Here is a 21138-nt window from a genome sequence, read left to right as displayed (position 1 = left end):
TTGAACCTACGAATCAAAAGCAAATGTCTACTGAAGGTATAAACTCTGACAAAAAGGTGCAAAATTCATCATGTTGTTATTTTCGGTTAGAAGGCTGTACCAAGACTTAGCTGATTATTTTTTCAGACCAGAGTTTAGTTTGTCATACAAATTTGACATTTTTATACAGCACTTTTCCACTGTCAAGGCACGCAAAGAACTTTACATCAAGGAACCACTCACAGATGCAGACACTCTACGGGCCAGGTTAAGTGTTTTGCTCAAGGACACAAAAGCAGTATTCATCTGTGGGCCAGTGGATCTGACCGCGCAAACAGTGACGTTCATGTCGAGAGCGGGATTTGAATCAACAACCTTCAGTTCAGCGGACAAATGCTCTACCAAATACTGTCGCCCTAAACCTGACAGTGACGTTGCTGTGATGTGTCTGGTCATTGCATTCTCAGTTTAAAATGCTTCGCACCCTCATTTGAAGCGCCTAAAACAATGCCACTTAATGGAAGCATATTATATTTGCACCCCCTTGAAACCTTGAATGTACCCTCAGTGAGTTTGGCCTGAAGATAACTCCAAACCTGCGTAAATCAGCTGCGAATCGGAAACATCATAGCAACAAAAGTGAGCAGTCGAAACGATCAGGTATGAAAAAAAGAATCTGAAAACAAAACTGAAGACAAAATTAACCTTGTTGGACTAATTGATGTGGTACTAATATGTGCTTGCAGACAGGAGCAACAAGAAGTAATATGAGAACTATGCTGGATAATTAATTGTGTGGTGAAGTAGATAAGGATAGATTAGGAATTTAAAGCTAATTAGACAACAAGGCATACAAAAGAGCAAAAACATCAAAACTGAATCGAGAAAAAGGTTTTTTTTCAGGGCACCAGAAAGTCTGCAATTGAATTCCTACTTTGAATAGAAACAGGCACTTCAATTTTAATCCATTTTATATAAAAAACAGACCTGGAGTTGTGTTTTGTGTCATTCACACATGTTTGAATAAGCCTGCAGTATTAGTCTGTCTACATCTTCAAAGCTCAAAATGCTCTGGTCGACCTTGTGATGTCATGAAGCTGTAGTTTTCAAGTTAACAGCTGCTTTTAACCTTTTGTTGAGTCGTGTCAATACCAGGGCAGAAATCATTCAAATGATTCTGGGGAAGGTGTATAGAGCTTTTTTTTTTTTTTTTTTTTTTTTTTGAGGGAAGAACTCCGATATAAATATGCAGGGTTTGTGTGTTGAATGTGTGTGAATGAAGCAATACACAACTCCAGGTCTGTTTGTGACGAGGAAACACTATAACATCAGAAAATAGTAGGGGTGTAACGGTTCACAAAAATCAATGTTCAGTACGTACCTTGGTTTTGAGATCACGGTTCGGTTCATTTTCAGTACAGTATGGGAACAAAATGCAAAACTATTTGCTTCTTGTTTGTGTTTTTATTAAACCAGCAATTTGTTTTAACATTATACACATGGGAAAATAAAATAAATGCAAAGTGCTGCTTGGTAATACTAATAAGTTAAATAAAATATTCTCAAATAAGCAACAAATGTATGAAATATTATAAAAAATGAATTCCTTGTAAACTTTCAAAAAGTAAAGCACAGCACTAACAGTTCCAGCTTCAAGTTTTACTCAATCTTCATATTTTTGGCCAGAGAAAACAACTTGTCCACATTGTCTGCAGTAAGTGTAGACACACACAAATTGCGTCAACTCACTTGTTCACAGCCCTGCACCGAACTCAACGTCCCGTACCAATACGGTTCAGCATGAGTACATGTACCACTACTCCCCTGGAACATAGCATAATATGTGTCCTTTAAATTCTGTGTATAATAAGATAAATGGTGCAAATTAGTGATGGGCGAATGGAGCCTCGTGAAGCATTGACACCTCAGTCGCAATATTGTCTCAAATGGTTCGACGTGTCTGAGGCCTCGGAGAAACACTGACCTCTAGTGGACAAATTTAACCATTGTCACGCAGGTGTCTCAGCAATGATGAAGTATTGTTAGTGTGAGACAATACTTGTGTGCAGAGCAAACACCATACTCAACAACAACAACAATAATAATGATGATTTAAAATAATATGTAAAGAGCAACATAAATAGCAGCTGTAAATAAGAAAATAGGTGTTACCTTGTTAGATGGAATTAGATCAAAGTGAACACAAACCATGGATCGCTTTTTTCCACTTGTAAAAGCCATCAAAAATGAAACAAATGCCAAAAGTCGCCAAAATCACCACTAACGTCACACAATACTCCTCACTACCCAACATTTTTAAGAAATATTGGTGCACTCTGAAGCACTCTGAACCAATCGCAGAGCGGAACATTCGCTGAGCCAATGAAACGCTTCGATACACTGAAGCGATTGACACGCAGAGTGAAGCAGTAGGGGGAGGGACCAACACTTCGACACTTTGGTCACGTGAGCGGCTGCTGTGAGACGAGCTCCGAGGCAGTGCTTCGGAGCAATTTGTTTCAGAAAGAACGAGACGTGCTCCAGAGCTCCGTCTCATTTGCCCATCACTAGTGGAATACATCTTAAATAAAGGATTTCAATCTACACTTCAAACAGTATTTGTGAGCTACAGAATCTGTGTTATGACAATGAGATGGAACATTATTTATCAGGATACAAGTAAAAATGTGCAAATTGGGTTTTCTTCATTGTAAACTTCATTTAGAACATTAAATTCATCAAACAAGTTTCACCATACACTGCGTAGGACCCCTGCCTCTTCCATGTAAGCCTTTTCACAGTTACCCTTGGGGGCCACGTAACACCAGCGCACCTCTTGTTACATTTTCCACTCATTATTCGAATCCATAAATCACAACCTAAATGTCAAGCGTGTGCAAATCTGTCCAAATATTAGCATTTACAAAAAGGTAGCATGAAAAATCGCATCTCTAAGTGCTGTATTGTTTTCCCTCTCAATAACAAGTACATCCCCACTGACATTTCATCGCACATCTACTTAATTTAGACCTGATTAACGATTTTTTTCCCCCCTCTCTCTTCACAGACAAAGAATGGGATTTATTTGATGCAAGAAGGGAATGAGGAGCCATATAATATCCGACTACACTTGGCCAAGGATATTCTGACCATTCAAGAACAAGATGTCATCTGCGTGTCAGGAGAGCCCTTTTATTCCAGCGTAAGTGTATAATGTGGAAGTGCATTATGTCATTTTTTGGTTGGGTGTCCATCACTTGCTTGCTGTTTCTATGGAGATGTCATTGCTCTGCCTTGAATGTTCCACAGTATGATATTAAACAGCTCTACCTTACATTTAGGTTACATTACAGGTGGTTTTACAGCTTTACTGTGAGCTGGGTCGCCTCTCCACAGATCTGACGTGTAACTTGGTCTAGTTTTCTCCATGAAGGTTGAAAGGTTTAATGTCATACTGTGAAACATTCCAGGCAAAGTAATAACAACTCCACATGAAAAGTTACACAAAGCACTGTTAAAGTTGCAGTACTTAATTTTTGTGATCAGAAAAAAATAAAACTACTTCATAGAACTTTTTCACAACGGCTGGAAGTGCCACGATGTAGGGTAAACGTCACTTACGTTAATGCTTTTCTATGGCAAAATATCTGTGGAAATGTTTTGCATATTTTCCATCGGCTTCATACAATCTGCCCCATCACCAAATCTTCATCCAACAAGATCCACAAAGAACATATTCTGTCCATGAAGAATTTATCCACAACTATCAAGGTAAAAAACACGAAAACTTAAAGGCGAACAAAACTAACATTATGGTCATGAATAAAACATAAGTAACTTGTTAACTCAGACTGATTCAACAATTAAGATGAAAAATTGATTTCATGATGTAGATATTAGCATAGACAGAGAGATTTGTGGAGTTTAAATGTGAGACATGTAATCTGTGAACACTTGTAGCATTCGAACTGCATAAATCTGTCTGTGTCTGTGCTAATATCTATATCATGAAATACATTTTTAATTTTAACTCTAGAATCAGTCTTACTTACTGTATGTTTTATAAATGACCATAATGTTAGTTTTGCTCAGGAGTAGTTCACTTATGCGTTGTCATTGTTCATCTTTTCATCACCTTGATAGTTCATGGACAGAATATGTTCTTTGTGGACCTTGCTGGTTGAAGTTTTGGTGATGAGGCAGATTTATGAAACTGGTGGAAAATACTCGAGACATTTCCGCAGATATTTTGCCATAGAAAAGCATTAACGTAAGTGACGTTCTCGACACTTCCGGCTGTTGTGAAAGGTTTGCAGTGGTTCAAAGTTATTCAACGTAAAGCTAACAATAAATAGCATGCTTACGTGCAGTTCCTGATTATGAGACAATAAAATGCTTTCTAATTAGATGCAAACAGCAGACTTATTCTGACTTTCTTATACAATATAGTAGGAATGTAACAGTAACCGAAATATCATATCGTATCATCAAAGTTCTCGCAATAATATCTTGGACCATCACAATATATCGAATTACAAGTTTCTTTGCTTAAAGTAAGAGTTATGGTGCAGCAATAGCTAAAAAAACATAGACCATGATCCTTTGGTCCATTTCAGTCCAGACTACAAGAAGAAGTTCTAAGCACTTTTAAGTCTTAGTTCTTTGGATTAAGTCTTGTCAAGGCATTTTAAGAGGAAAAAGTAGCATATTAACATATATTAACATATTGCCTCCACAAAATATCACTATAAATATTGTACCGTGAGATGTATATCATGAAACTATCGTACTGAGAGATTTGGATATTTTTACATCATGAGCCTCCCCACCATATCATAAGCTTTCCCACGATATCACAATAAATATCGTACCGTGAGGTTCATACTAGGGATGTCCCGATCACATTTTTTTGCCCCTGAGTCCGAGTCATTTGATTTTGAGTATCTACCGATACCGAGTCCCAATCCGATACTTCTATAAAACATAATGAAATGAACTAAGAGCAAAGAATAAGATCCAGGACGTGTGGGGGGATCAGACTGTATTGATTTCAATGTGTCGTATTGGGCTGAATTTAGTGTGAAAAATTAAATGTCCAAAACTTAAATTTTATTAACTTTTCTGAAAATCTTTACCACAGTCTGGTCTTGGAATGTGTAACTTAGTTTACTTAATGAACTGGACAAAACAAGAACCAGACCAGAATCAGATCAGACCTGAGACTAGACTTTGCACAATCTAGAGTTTGTATATTTGATATTATATGTTTGCATGTGATTATATTTGAAACGTTTAGGCTCGTCTATGAAATCCAAATAATAGAAAATCTTACCAAACAAAAATGAGACGACAGAAGCCCCACAGCCTCTCTCCACCAGCCGCCCCCACATCCACAAACCCACCGCGGAGTGCGCACGAGTCCGCAGCCACGTGATCGGCGCTGATTTCTGATCACGTGATCGGACCGGGACAACCTTAGTTCATATCGTGAGACTTGGATATCGTTACACCCCTACAGTATAATAATAATATCTGAACTGGGGCGAGACAAATTTTGCTCAAATACAAGTCAAGAGAATCTGGCTTTTTATGGGTATACTTTAATTTCCTGGTGGAGAACGGGATTTATTTGGCACAAGAAGGGAACGAGGAGCCATATAATATCCGACTACATTTGGCCAAGGATATTCTGCCCATTCAAGAACAAGATGTCATCCGCGTGTCAGGAGAGCCCTTTTATTCCACCGTAAGTAACTTGTCCGAAGTTCATAACGGCGCCCGCCCGCACACAACGCCGGCGCCGCGACCGAGGAGCGCACTGCATCAGCCGCTCGTAAATCAAACGCGCCGGCTTAATGGCGTTCGACCTGCTTAATCAGGTTGTATAAAGAGACTAATCCTGAGGTCGCAACTTCTCTCCGCGTTATTACTGTTAGCGCTAATACATCTTAGCTAATGCCGGCGAGCGCGACCTTTGGCGAAATGGCATTATTCATGGTTTTACCGGCGAAAATCTTAACAGGGGAAAGGGTAGAAAAAAGTAGGTCCTTCGTAGCGGAGAAGGTAATTAGCCAAAAGGACGGTGACACTGTTATGCTAATGTAACCTTAGCGTCGTCATGGTGTGGAATTTTAAGTGTGACTAAAGTAAAGAGGGGAAGGTCTAATTGAGACGCTATTGACTATGTTATGGAGTGGAGTGGGTATGTAATCGGAGAAAGTGCAAGAGTTAATCAACATGTATAGATGCACGTATAGATCAAGAGTTCATGAACGTGTCTCGAGCTCGTGTGGTGTAAACAAACTCGAAAGACTTTATAAAGCGCCGTTATAAAGCTACAGAATCAGACTAAACTCATTTTTTAATCGTCCAGCCGGTTGTAAACGTCCAAGGTAAATCCATAATCAAGCACAGAGCAAGAAATTAATTAAAACTGACCTCAAGTAAAGACTTCTATACTCGCTACCGTATATATAATTATTGTAGCGTATGGAGCTCAGCAGTGGCCTCCAAGTCCACGCTTCAGGAACTTAATTTTTCATTCATTTTTCCCATACTTTCTGGTAAAATAATATTAAAAGTTCAAAAGCTCTCTCAGGGTTAATCAGCTACGTGGTAATCATAAAGGAGTGGACTCTAAAGGAGTGGGAAGTAGCGTTCGGCTCCAGTCAAATGAAGCTCACAGAAGCTGGAAGTATTAAGTGAGCTGAGTTGCGTTTTAGGAATTGATTTACTGATAAAATAGTGAAATCAAAACACCAGGATCATGTAGAGCGGGTTAATACGAATATTTTAAAACCAAAACAGCAGGAGTTAAAGAAAGAGGGGCGATGTTTTTTCAGTACAAAATTAATTGAAACCAGTCAGTGGAACCAGAAGAACACCCTTGCTCACTTCCTATTCATTTAATTTTATTTTAATGTTTTAATTGTTTTTTTTATTTTGTTTTATTTTATTAATTTATTATTATTATTATTTTTATTTATTCATTTAATTTGCACATATAACATGACAATAAAAAAACACACTGGATAAAAAAAGTAGGTGCCGAAAGAGGCCAAAAAACAAAACAAAAAAAGGCTTATATTAAAGCCTCTACCTTATGAACACATTAAAAATTGAACATTATCGTTGAGCATTAAAAAAGTAAAGAAAAGTACATTTAAACACCATGGATTATATTCATTTGATTCAAACATGGATTAAAATACAATGAAACACAATTCACAATTGATCAGTTATGAAATATTATCATGAAATATGAAATATTTCCTCAAACTCTTTTTAAACAACGCCTCTGATCTGCCGTCACTAACCAGATGAGAAAACTGGCTCCACAATTTACAGCCTCTGTATCGTAGCAAAACTGAGCTCTTGATGTGACACATTTTGGAACATGAAAATTACGATTTTGACGAGTTTTGTATTTATGAATTTCTGCACAAAGTAAAATGTGAAATGTTTGGGGATCGTCAGTGAACTATAAAGAGCTTTATACATAAAAATACAAATCTGATAAATATTAATCTCATACATATTAAGAATGTTAAGTTTGATGAATAAATGAGCAGACGATGTTAGTGACATGGAATGAATTGCAATTCGAACAAAACATCTTTTACAACACCAACAGCAGGTTAACTATGTCCATTGACATACATGGTGGTGATTAATGACCTCAAGACCTATAATTTTACTTAATATCTGTTTGTGAAACTTTATAAACAGCAAGTTATTATAGCATTTTGCAGAATCTTGTATTTTAATATTTTAATAGGGCTTTTTGGACTTCAAACAACTGTGATATAAACTTTACTATTTGAATGAATCAAAAGAGCAACATTTCTATGGAAACAAGAGGCCCTCCTCAGACTAAATAAGAGTCAGGTTCATGGAGACAAAACCTGCTGACATTAAGGATGCATTTCTCAGTTTTTAGTGCAATAAAACAACAAAACTTGCTTTATTTTAGTCTGTTTTTTACGGTGGACTAAGGGGGACAAAAGCTCTGCAACGGCCCAATGCATCTCAGTTAGAGAAAACAGCTTCAAGTACAGAAACGATGCAAATTCACAAATTCAAACACAAGTTCAAATGAGGTACAAACAAAGAACGAGGTGCAAAAAAAATAAAAAAATTAAAAAAAACACGCCAAAAGACAAATTTATCATCTTCAACTGCACTGTAAATAGAGAAACAATGCCACCCAAGAAAACACCTGCAAACGAAAAACGCCAAAATGGATTACAGAATTACCACAGTAAATTTCTTGACAAAAGAAGTTACATACTGTAGTTTTAAAGTGTAGATATTATCCAGTTATATATTCTTGATGTGAGTGTGCTTGTCTCTCCACAGATTCGACCTTTGACTTGGTCTTTGGTCCCAGATTTGATATACTGTCTATTTGTGACAAGTTCAGTTCATTACAAAATAAACTGAAGCTCAGGAGAGTCAAGTGACGAATCAAGAACAGTCCAAATTTGCTCTCTTAAATGAAAAATACTATAATGTTATATCATGGCACTTGGTACAAACCTACTTCACTAGAGCTCTTTGCAAATGTTACCTTCAGAACATGCCAGGTTCTGTCCTTCTACTTGAATTCTAATGAGAGGAGAATGCCAGAGTGGTTTTAGTGAGTGACAGGCGCTACACATCAGCTAATTACAGGGACGAATCCAGCAGAAAAATGAGCAGACTGTAAGTGCTCAAAGTGTCACGATATGAGCTTGAACATATGTGCCAGGCAATGTAATGTACAAATGTAATGTACTAATGAATATAAGGGCCTGGTTTCATCACAGTACAGAAATAACTAAGGACTTTACTGTGAGAGCTTCACTGGATGGAAATTAGACAGTATTAGTACAACAAAAGACCAAAAGTGTGTAATTTAAAGATGCAAAACCTGATTTTTTGTGGTCAGAAAAACAGATCTACTTGATTTTAAAAGGTTTGCTGTGTTTCAGAGTTATTCTATGTAAAGCTAAATAAAACTATCATGTTAACGCACACTTCCTGATTATCTGAAAATGTCAAATGTTTTCTAATTAGATGCAAACAGCTCGCAGCAGACTTATTTTGATCTTAAGAGCTACTTCAACAATATATTTGTACTGGGAGAGGACTTATTTTGTAGCCTGATTCATCAGCCGGTTTCACTTTGACTCGTTTGCTCGACGGGAGGCGGGTACTTTTTTTATTTAATCAGTTGCTGCTATTTGGTCGTGATGTATGTAATGCGCCGCTAACGGGGCTAAGTAGTATATTCAGGTTTTCCCAAATCCTGTAGGAAGAAGGGCAATAACGTCTTTCCCCTTGATAAAATTCACGAAACATTCTCTTTGTTCCGGCTTTAAATCATCGATCTCGAAAATCGTTGCCAACACAGAATGCATGTCTTCGTCTACATCCATCTCGACCGCTTTGTTTATTGTTGTGCTGTTCCACAAAATGGACCCAGACAGGCGCTTGAGTTTGACGTCATGGCTTCACAGCTCTTTGCTGATTGGTCAGTGCAAGGTCTACAACTTCCGAGGTTCTTGCAAACTGTCTAGTGTATTTCAATTCTTGACCTAGTTGCTGGAGAGAAATTAAATTGAGCCTAGGCACTAGGTAGCACCAGCCTGGCTACTTAGTTTCCCCAAATATGTGGGGAAAAATTGGGTACAGAGCCTTTTATGACTATACTTTAAAGGTACATTATGCAACTTTTCTGAAGGATTGTTGGGTATTGGCTTGTCTTCATGGAGATGCTGTTGCTTCGGTTGAAATTTTCCACTGTATGGCACTAAACTATGCCCATGTAGACAAGCAGGTGACACCAAAAAAGTTAAAAGTCAGATCTGTGGATAGGCAAGCTCACTCACAGTAAGAAAACATTCTTTTCAAGGTATTTTTGAGCAATAAAGACACCTGTAATTGAATAAATGAAAGACCGGTAAGTTTAATGCTACATACTGTACATTCCAGGCAAAACAAAACATGACCATGGATCAAGCAAGTGGTGGATTTAATTTAAAAAGTTACCTGCAGATGAATGTAAAGATAATATTAACCTAACATTTAATTTTTTTATGTGTTATGTTTTTGTTTCCTGATTATAAATTGTTGTTTTGCTTACTAATGTTATCTTGCAGTATCTATGAAGCTCCCGTGAAGTGTTCCATGTTTGATCAGTGTAGTATGAAAATGTCTTGACAATTTGAAGGACACGAGTAAATCAATGCTTGACTCAAATCAAACCTAAAATGTAAAAAAAGAAATATGTTCCTCTGACATTTTAAGTTATGAATATGGTTATTAGACTAAACTGAATTTGATTGGTCGGAAAAAGTATCCACTTAGGGCTGACTAAATGCCTTTTGATTCATTACCATTTTGATGAAATTGCTTTGACTTTGACGAATGACCTGCTATTTGATAAATTCTGAGACATAATTATAATTTAAAAGAGCGACATTTGAGACTTAAACATTAGCTCAAGTATTCAATTTAAGATTTAATTTATGGGTTTCATTTGAGTCTTTCCGATTCATTTGACACTACAATGGCTCAAAGATAGATTCAATTGATACTTTGCAGTGACATCATTCTGGGGGTACTCTACATTCATCTCTATTGAAGAAATATTCAGATGTTACGCATTAGGAAACACAGGCAAAAATGGTTTAAAATCTAATGTTGATGTAATGTTATTGTCTTGTTTAACAGCATAAATCAGCTCTTCTGTTGTTGTAGTTCCAGCTAAATTACTTCTTCGTTGTGTTAATATAAAGCTCAGATTCAGGTATAATAAAGCCACAGACAGAGCAGTGCTTACAGTTGGCATTACAACCCCAGGGAATGTTGATGACATCAGTTGCAAAGTGTCAGTATTACCTTGTCTTTCTCTACACAGCGAAAACTAAAATCCAGCTAAGTTTAAGAAAGTTTTAACATGATTTGAGTAAATTTCACTTGACAAGTAAAATGATCTACCAATGGAACAATATTTTTTGTGCTTTAAATGTGAAAAGAAAAAAAAAATAGATAAATAGATATAGATATATATAGATATAGATATAGATATAGATATAGATATAGATGTGTATATATGCATGTATGTGTGTATGTGCATATATATGTGTACAGTACAAAATGGGGGGAAAAAAAAGTTTTGGGGTTAAAATTATATTTTTGTTTGCATTATATGTAATTTATTTTGCTATATGTAAATATTTGTTAAGTGTGATCAATGTACAGAAGCAACCACATATATTTTTAAACTATGTCATGACTAGTGGTGGGTTCATATAAGTTTTTCTTCTACCCACTCCTTTTCGAGAAATGTGCTTTTCTTCTGTTGTTTACAATGTATATGTAGTATACATGATTATTGTTTCTCTCTTGGCACAGACTCTAATTAAAAATGAATGAATCAATCAATCAATCAAAAATACATCTTGCTTAGGGTGAGCAGATGTCCCTATTTACCCGGGACAGTCCAAGTCTTGAGCGCTGTGTCCCCTGTCCCAGCAGATTTATACAAAACCACTGATTTGTCCCAATTTTATATAAGAAATATCCCTGGTATTTCTTTTTTTTTTTTTTTTGACAAATTTGATCGATGCCAACTGTAAAGAGAATCATAAATTGTCATTTGTTTAGGTAAAATACAGAAAAGGATGCTTAAATTACCAAAACACACAAAAAATCTGACTATGCTGACTCACGTGTTAGTCTTAAAACATGTTTTCTTAATTACGTGCTCTTTTCACAGTTTTATTATTACCAACCAACACAAAACTGGTGGTGTCCCAGTTTTTAATTTTGAAAATCTGGTCACGCTAATCTTGCTACACGTAAGATAAGAAAAACAGGAACTTTCTGTACTTAAAATAAGACAAAGCGACAATAACAAAATCTAATGTTGCTTGAAATAAGAAAAACACATTTCTATAACCCAGTGGCGGAGTTAGCGATTTGGAGGCCCTAGGCGAACTTGAGTTTTGGGTCCTCACTATAATGCACCATTTTTTTTTTTTTTTTTTTTTTTAAAAATATATTTATTATTTGTTTTCCCTCATTATTCTTGACGTATGCACATCTTTATTTATTTGAATAATGGTGGATTGGAAACTTATTCTTATTAGTTCGTTCCCCGACTAGGTAACCAGAACTGAAAGTAGTTTTATTTTTTTGCAAGTACAATTATATTTTTTTGTTTACATCCATTACATATGATTATTATTAGTAAGCTACTCTCATTTATTGTCATATTGAGAGAAAATCTAATTGCCCTGAAGCCTCGGTCATTAGTGGCACTGAGGGCAATTATTTGGGGGCCCCTGCAGGCAGTGTTGGGAGTAACAGATTACATGTACCGGAGTGACTTAATCAGAGTACAAATTATGAGTAACTGTATTCAGTTACAGTTACTGTTTCAGTGAGTGGTTATTGGATTACAGTTACTTTGTTGAAATAAATGGATTACACGGCGGTAATTTCCTTTTTTCACATTTGGGGCTATATCCCTTTTTTTTTTATTTTTTCTGGTAATTCCACTCATTGCTGGACACTAAACCAGGTCTAAATCAGGTCTAAACCAGGTCTAAACCAGGTCTAAACCAGGTCTAAACCAGGTCTAAACCAGGACTAAACCAGGTAAACCAGGTCTAAACCAGGTCTAAACAAGGACTAAACCAGGTCTAAACCAGGTCTAAACCAGGTCTAAACAAGGACTAAACCAGGTCTAAACCAGGTCTAAACAAGGACTAAACCCGGACTAAACCAGGACTAAACCAGGTCTAAAACCAGGACTAAACCAGGTCTAAAACCAGGACTAAACCAGGTCTAAAACCAGGACTAAACCAGGACTAAACCAGGTCTAAACAGGTCTAAACCAGGTCTAAACCAGGTCTAAACCAGGTCTAAACCAGGACTAAACCAGGTCTAAACCAGGTCTAAACCAGGTCTAAACAAGGACTAAACCAGGTCTAAACCAGGTCTAAACAAGGACTAAACCAGGTCTAAACCAGGTCTAAACCAGGTCTAAACCAGGACTAAACCAGGTCTAAACCAGGTCTAAACAAGGACTAAACCAGGACTAAACCAGGACTAAACCAGGTCTAAACCAGGTCTAAACAAGGACTAAACCAGGTCTAAACCAGGTCTAAACCAGGTCTAAACAAGGACTAAACCAGGACTAAACCAGGACTAAACCAGGTCTAAACCAGGACTAAACCAGGACTAAACCAGGTCTAAACCAGGTCTAAACCAGGACTAAACCAGGTCTAAAACCAGGACTAAACCAGGTCTAAACAAGGACTAAACCAGGACTAAACCAGGCCTAAACCAGGTCTAAACAAGGACTAAACCCGGACTAAAGGACTAAACAGGTCTAAAACCAGGACTAAACCAGGACTAAACCAGGTCTAAACCACCAGGTCTAAACCAGGTCTAAACCAGGTAAACCAGGTCTAAACCAGGTCTAAACAAGGACTAAACCAGGAAACTAAACCAGGTCTAAACTAAACCAGGACTAAACCAGGTCTAAACCAGGTCTAACAGGTCTAAACCAGGACTAAACCAGTAAACCAGTCTAAACCAGTAAACTAACCCAGGTCTTAAACCAGTCTAAAAGGTCTAAACCAGGTAAACCAGGTTAAACCAGGTCTAAACCAAAGGTCTAAACCAGTTAAACCAGACTAAACCAGTAAACCAGTCTAAACAGGACTAAACCAGGACTAAACCAGGTAAACTAAACCAGGTCTAAACAAGGACAAACCAGGTCTAAACCAGGTCTAAACCAGGTCTAAACAAGGACTAAACCCGGACTAAACCAGGACTAAACCAGGTCTAAAACCAGGACTAAACCAGGACTAAACCAGGTCTAAAACCAGGACTAAACCAGGACTAAACCAGGTCTAAAACCAGGACTAAACCAGGTCTAAACAAGGACTAAACCAGGACTAAACCAGGCCTAAACCAGGTCTAAACAAGGACTAAACCCGGACTAAACCAGGACTAAACCAGGTCTAAAACCAGGACTAAACCAGGAATAAACCAGGTCTAAAACCAGGACTAAACCAGGACTAAACCAGGTCTAAAACCAGATCTAAATCCATGTCTAAACAAGGATTAAACCAGGACTAAACCAGGTCTATACCAGGACTAAACCCGAACTAAACCAGGACTAACCAGGTCTAAACAAGGACTAAACCAGGTCTAAAACAGAACTAAAGCAGGACTAAAACCATGTCTAAACCAGATCTAAACCAGGTCTAAACCAGGACTAAATCAGGACTAAACCATGTCTAAACCAGCAAATCAAGTAATCCAAAGTATTCAGATTACGTTACTCACTTTAAGTAAATTAAAGGATTACGTTACAAACTACATTTTGAGGTGTGTAATCTGTAATCTGTAGGGGAATACATTTTAAAAGTCACCTTCCCAACACTGCCTGCAGGTTTGATGTCTTCTATAGGCATTGTAACATATTATGACACCCCTGTTTCTCTTTGTAGGAGCGGACAGTAACTATCCGGAGACAGACCATCGGTGGGTTTGGCCTGAGCATCAAGGTAATTAAGATCTTTGACGATTAGCACAACGAACGGACACTACGAAACGACTCTGCTAAATGAAGTTTGAACAAGCTTTATCGATCATTGTCTTGTCAAACATCCCACTAGTCGCGCCATGGTGGAATCGATGTACTGGCCAATATTTTTCTATCTTTGGACCCGCTCTAGCTTAATTGCTGTGCTTTCCAGGGTGGAGCGGAGCACAAGATTCCTGTTGTCATCTCGAAAATATCAAAGGAACAAAAAGGTACAGTTTGTTGGTATAGATTTTGCTTTCAAGCTATCATTTCTTTTTTCGTAGATGTGGGAATTCTATATTTGACTTTTATGTTTTGCAGCTGAACTCTCCGGGTTACTTTTCATCGGCGACGGCATCCTTCAGGTATACGAAATGCCACAAGTACTATATGTATTTTAAAGGGCTCATATTACACTTACATCTGATCTATTATATGTTATAATGTTGTTTCCTCATCACAAACGGACCTGGAGTTGTGTTTTGTTTCATTCACACATGTTTAACACCCATTTTTGGGCTGATTGGGATTTTTTAAGTGGATGTACGCGATTTGTGATGTCATCGATGTTACCAGGTCTAAACCAGGTCTAAACCAGGTCTAAACTAGGTCTAAATCAGGACTAATCTTGGACTTGAGAGCGAGAGTGGTTTAGAACTAGTTTAGTCCTGTTTTAGTCCTGTTTTAGTCTTGTTTTAGTCCTGGTTCAGTTCTGGTTCAGTCCTGGTTTAGACCTGGTTTAGACCTGGTTTAGAACTAGTTTAGTCCTGTTTTAGTCCTGTCTTAGTCCTGTTTTAGTCCTGGTTCAGTTCTGGTTTAATCCCGGTTCAATCCTGGTTTAGTCCTGTTTTAGTCCTGTTTTAGTCCTGGTTCAGTTCTGGTTTAATCCTGGTTCAGTCCTGGTTTAGTCCTGTTTTAGTCCTGGTTCAGTTCTGGTTCAGTCCTGGTTTAAATCTGGTTTAGAACTGGTTTAGAACAAGTTTAGTTCTGTTTTAGTCCTGGTTCAGTCCTGGTTCAATCTTGTTTTAGTCCTGGTTCCGTTCTGGTTTAGTCCTTGTTTAGACCTGGTTTAGTCCTGGTTTAGTCCTGTTTTAGTCCTGGTTCAGTTCTGGTTTAGTCCTGTTTAGTCCTGGTTTAGACTTGGTTTAGTACTGGTTTAAACTTGGTTTAGTCCTGTTTGGTCCTGGTTTAGTCCTGGTTTAGACTTGGTTTAGTCCTGGTTTAAACTTGGTTTAGTCCTGTTTGGTCCTGGTTTAGTCCTGGTTTAGACTTGGTTTAGTCCTGGTTTAGACTTGGTTTAGTCCTGGTTTAGTCCTGGTTTAGACTTGGTTTAGTCCTGGTTTAGTCCTGGTTCAGTCCTGGTTCAGTCCTGGTTCAGTCTTGGTTCAGTCCTGGTTTAGACTTGGTTTAGTCCTGTTTTAGTCCTGGTTCCGTTCTGGTTTAGTCCTGGTTTAGTCCTGGTTCAGTCCTGGTTTAGTCCTGGTTTAGTCCTGGTTTAGACTTGGTTTAGTCCTGGTTCAGTCCTGGTTTAGACTTGGTTTAGTCCTGTTTTAGTCCTGGTTCAGTGGTTCAGTCCTGGTGCCTCATGTCTCAGGTCACTATAGGTCAGTAGTGCAGATATCATGAGTCTATGCCAGTTGTTTTACCAATAGCTCCGGTTTGACATTTAAGTTGTAGCTATTTTATATTTGTTATTTTTTTATATCTCATGTCGGGAGAAGTGGGTGGACCCCTGCGTACCACGCCCACTACACCCCTGCCTAACACTCACCCTTGTGATGTCAGAAAGTGCTCCACTGTGTTTTCAGAACTTAATACACCATCATTAATACACCATCTCTATTGAACAAAAGGTAAAAAGTAGCTGTTGACTTGAAAACTACTGCATCATGACATCGCAAGGTGGAACAAAGCATTTTCAGCTTTGGAGATGTAGACCAGTGTTTACCAAACTTTTTTGTCTGGGGACCCATATTTTAAAAGTCACAAACTTTAACAACCCAAGTCAATAGACATTATTGGTAAATCACAAAATAAAGGTGGATTTGAGCATTATTGAACATTATTGAGGATATTTTGACTGAGTGATTGTGTCTCTCTGAACAATTAGTATTACTCAAATTTTAAATACTGAAAAACAGTTATTGAAGCAGCAAGAAAAGGATCCATAAGTCGCTTATTTGGACATTGAATGTAGCCCATTTCTTTTTTTTTTCAACATTCAACTGAACCAGCAATATTGGAACAAAATAGTTAATAAAATAATTACAAAAAGATTAGAAATGATACAAAACATGTCTTAACATTTCAACATTTCTAATGAGATAAGTGGCCCTGTCTGCATTTTTGTAGTGCATTCCAGTCTGGGGTGCAAAAGTAGAGCGCAACACGTATATCAGGCTCAGCATTCAGTTTGTTTCTGCGTTTTGTCTTCTCTTAAATGAGCACAGAAAATTCCAATTCACACATATATGTCATAGTGAAAGGAACACGCATAAAAACACTGGCCCTACTGAGGACAGGAGATTCTGACAAAATGCTTATCCAGAATGATGATAAGGCCACAGATCCATGTAGACAACTGTATAGTGCAGACCTACATTCAAATATGTGACAAGGCGACCCCAAAAAAATCTCTTGCGGCCCACCTGAGGATCACGAGCCAGTCTTTGGAAAACAATGATGTAGACAGGCTAATAATGCAGGATTACTCAAACATGTATGCCTGAAACAAAACACAACTCCAGGTATGTTTATATGGATGCGACAACATTATAATATGGTTTAAAGCTCACAGGAGTCAATTCTGTGTAACATAGAGCCTGTAAATAATTCATACAGCATATATATAGTCAGTGTATATATACTCGGGCCTAAGGAAAATGTCATAGTCGTGGTGATTCGTTACTGTCATAGCAGAAAGATGTCCTCATTTAACTTGAGACATTTATAAACTCACCGCACAAGTTATTTAGGCTGTCTCATTAATCACTAACACAGGGATGGAGGGATGTTCAAATTGAAAAAAGTGGTCTTATTTGGACTAACCCGCGTCGCTGTTTTGTTCACAGATAAATGGAATAAACGTACGAAGCTATCGGCATGAAGAAGTGGTAAGATGTCAGTTTGTATCTAGTATTTTCTCACAACAAACTGCTCAGACGCCTTATCTGGGCCAGCGGTGATGTGAATCGGCCGTGACATACAGTACGGAGCATGTGAGGAGAGGTTTTTCTTCCTCATACAAAAGAACTGTAAGAGTGGTTTTACTGTCTGGTTTATTGGGGGAGGTGTTCAGGCTGTACAATATGTTTTGAAAATGTTGATACTGATTGATATTGGCAGTAATCAATATAGGAAAATAATGACATGTACTCTTTTTGGAAGGTAAAATATAAACAGAGATTTTTACTCATAATTTTCACTATGGCTACGTTCAGACTGCAGGGCTTAATGCCCAATTCCGATTTTTTTGTGAAATCATTTGTTTTTGCGAGGTTGTTCACATTTCCAATTAAATGTGACTTGTATGTGACTCCAGTGTGAACATTAAACGGCCCAAAAGTGTCCCGCATGTGCACTGGAGACACGATGACGTCAACCGCAGCGAGCGTGCTCTGTGTTTACAGAAGTTGTCCAAACATGGACGCAGCATCGAGCACCTGGAGATTTTAAAGTTCCTTTCGTACCAGAGCCAGAACATGAACAACTTACTTGTTTTAAGGAGGAGATTGAGAAGGAGAAGGATGAGGTTTTGGGCAGTGGGGTTTTGTGGATCAGTCAGTTGAAAGGAACGTGTGGATGCGGAGACGTAGCCAAGAGTGGTGAGTGGTGATGTGCTTCGCTTCAGTGGCACGGCGTTCATTAACAATTTTCCCCTACTTCAGCGCAGAATAGTGACGTCAAAAGATCAGATATGTATCGGTTTTAGGAGCACATATCGAAGTGGCCTGGGTCACATTTGAAAAATCGTATCTGTGTCGTTAAAAGATCAGGTACAGGTCACATAGGGACCAAAAAATCAGATTTGGGTCACTTCAGGCTGCAGTCTGACTGTAGCCTATGAGGGCTTTTTAATTCAGTTATTTGTATTTTTTGTTTAATTCAACTGACCATATTGCGTGGGAAAAGCCTATTAAAACATTAGAATGATTTCATTATTAAAATACAAAACATATTGGCCAAACCTCTTTGCCATAGCCTGATCTCGTCTCGTCTCAAAAGCTAAGACACTTCACCCACACTAGTATGAATGTGTAGTGTGTGTGAGTGGTAGGTTTGGCAAGATTGGTCATTTTAATCCCATCAGTCTACCCCAGAGCATCATATTGTTCAGACCTAATACCTAATATCATGTTGTTTTCCAGGTGCAGGTTTTAAGGAACGCAGGAGAAGAAGTGACTCTGACGGTTTCGTTTCTGAAGAAGACACCAGCTTTTCTCAAACTGCCCCTCTGCGAAGACTGTACCTGTAAGTGAAATACAATATACATACAAAAGACTATTAGGGTAACAAAGGATTCAAGGAAAAGAAAACTACTCCTGATATGATCACATAACCAGAGCTGTTGGAGTTCCTAGTTTATTTCTTTCTTTCTGCCTGTTGACCTTTATCACAAATAACAGTGTAGGGGCTGTTTGGATGGGAATGATTTGGACCACCAACCGTTTGTGAACAAATAAAAACTACATTTGCTAATGGGAATCACATGTTATGCAAAATTTTAAGAATTACTCATTCTATCAATTAAAACGTGCACTGTGTAACTTTTCTAGTGGAGGGTCTGTCGCTTGCTTAGACTGATTAGCCGGTTTTACTTTGTAGAAACCGTCTGACCTCACAGCATTAGTATTTGTTTGCTCAAAGGTAGGCGAGTACGTTTCTTATTTAACCAATTGCTGCTGTTTGGCTGTGATGCATTTAATGTGCCAAATCCCGTAGGAAGAAGGGCAATAATGTCTTTCCCCTTGATAAAATTCTCCAAACATTGTCTTTGTTCCGGCTTTAAATCCTCAATCTCAGGACTCGTTGCCAACACAGAATGTCTGTCTTCGTCTACATCCATCTCGACCTCTTTGTTTACTGTTGTGCTGTACCGGGGGTTCTCTAGTGTATTCTGATTCCTGGCCTAGTTGCTGGAGAGAAATTAAATTGAGTGGAGGCACTAGGTGGTGTTACTTTTGAGCACATTTTGACTTTCCCCTGTTTTTTTTTATTGTCTATATTTTTTGGGAGCATTTCTGCCTAGTTTTGTTTTTGTAAGTTGGTCATGTTTTTGTAGTTGTTTTTTTTTATACTCATTTCCGGCAGGAGCCCTTAAATGTGCGAGCCCGGCGCCGCCTCTCTCTCTGGCTCTCTCCTCCTCCTCGTCCACCACTGCAGGAGCGTGCACGCCTCGTGCCGGGAGCCGCCCTGCTGGCTCTCCTGCTCCTTCGTTCGGGTAACTTTTTTGTAAGCCATTAGCCTTTTGTTTTGACCTGGTGGGACCAGCTGTCCTGTTTTCGCTTTTCTGTTGGGTTTAGGTTGTTGGGTTTTTTTGGTCTTTAGTTATGGATGCTTGCACCGGCTCCTACAGCTCTGTATAGGGTTGGCCTGGTGTCACACCCTTTTTGTTCTTTTTGGCGAGCTCATTAGGTCCACCTTTCTGTTGTTACTTTTCTTGGTTTCTTGGTTTGGGCAAGAGTTCGGGTTAAGAGTTTCTTTTTGGGTTTAAAAAACATCTTCACAGAAAGAAAAAATAAAAAAGCTCTAAACTTTAATTTGGTTTCCGTGTCCTTTTAAAATATGTTGGGACTCATCTTCCTGGGTCGTAACAGGTGGCTCCAACCTCGCTACCACTTGCTTGTCCCCATGGAGATATTACTGCTGTGCTTGGAATGTTCCACAGTATGCCATTAAAGCTATCTATCCCCATGGAAACATAAAGGTGATGCTATTAGACGTCAGAACTACTCACAGAACAGATCTGTGGAAAGGTGAGCCCGTTCACAGTAATACTTTTCAAGGCATTCAGCGAGAATGAAATTAACTTGGAAACATCTTAAAGTTTAAAGGAATCATGATGTAAAAACACGAGCCCCATTGGCCCAGGGCTTCAGCAACTTTTAATGAGGTAAAAATAATGGCAGGGTCACATTGAGACAAAGCTGAAGGTGGACTATATAGACTTAGCACAAAATTATTGACTCTGGAGGGTGAATTGTGCAGCGGTGAGATGGTGCTTTTCATTAAATTAAACAGGAAAGGTCAGGAGTCGTTGGTAAAGAGAAAAATATCAGCTTTAAATTACCCCACATTAAAACAAATAGTAGAATCGTGCAGTGCTGGAGGTCGCATCTATAATGAATCCATTCACACATTTCACAGACACACTCCGGTTCGACTCAAGTGAAAAGAGACACATCTTTTTCTTTCTCATTTCAATGGATTCTTAACCTGAGTTAGATTGAACTAACACAAGAAACAAAAAACAACAAAAGTAATGAAAAAGTTTAGTACCATAATAGCAATCTGTTTTTAATTAGTGTAATAGTGTATTTACATAACACAATTTGAATGGTTAAATGGAT

General features: G+C 38.2%; 1 protein-coding gene across 1 annotated transcript in view; it reads left to right on the top strand.

Moving 5' to 3' along the window:
- sntg1 (syntrophin, gamma 1) overlaps positions 1-21138 on the top strand; it is a 187396-nt gene that overhangs the window by 90255 nt on the left and 76003 nt on the right. The window contains exons 3-8 of the mRNA XM_055151904.1: positions 3047-3181; positions 14493-14549; positions 14742-14799; positions 14891-14934; positions 17641-17682; positions 18937-19039. Of these exons, the coding sequence (XP_055007879.1) occupies positions 3047-3181; positions 14493-14549; positions 14742-14799; positions 14891-14934; positions 17641-17682; positions 18937-19039 (439 nt within the window). The remainder of the gene's footprint in view (positions 1-3046; positions 3182-14492; positions 14550-14741; positions 14800-14890; positions 14935-17640; positions 17683-18936; positions 19040-21138) is intronic.

This window comes from Boleophthalmus pectinirostris, unplaced genomic scaffold, assembly GCF_026225935.1.
Source record: "Boleophthalmus pectinirostris isolate CB_2022bp ecotype Guang Dong unplaced genomic scaffold, ASM2622593v1 HiC_scaffold_16, whole genome shotgun sequence".
NCBI lineage: Eukaryota > Metazoa > Chordata > Actinopteri > Gobiiformes > Gobiidae > Boleophthalmus > Boleophthalmus pectinirostris.
Note: the sequence above shows the minus strand (reverse complement) of the source record. Positions and strands in the feature narration are given on the sequence as shown.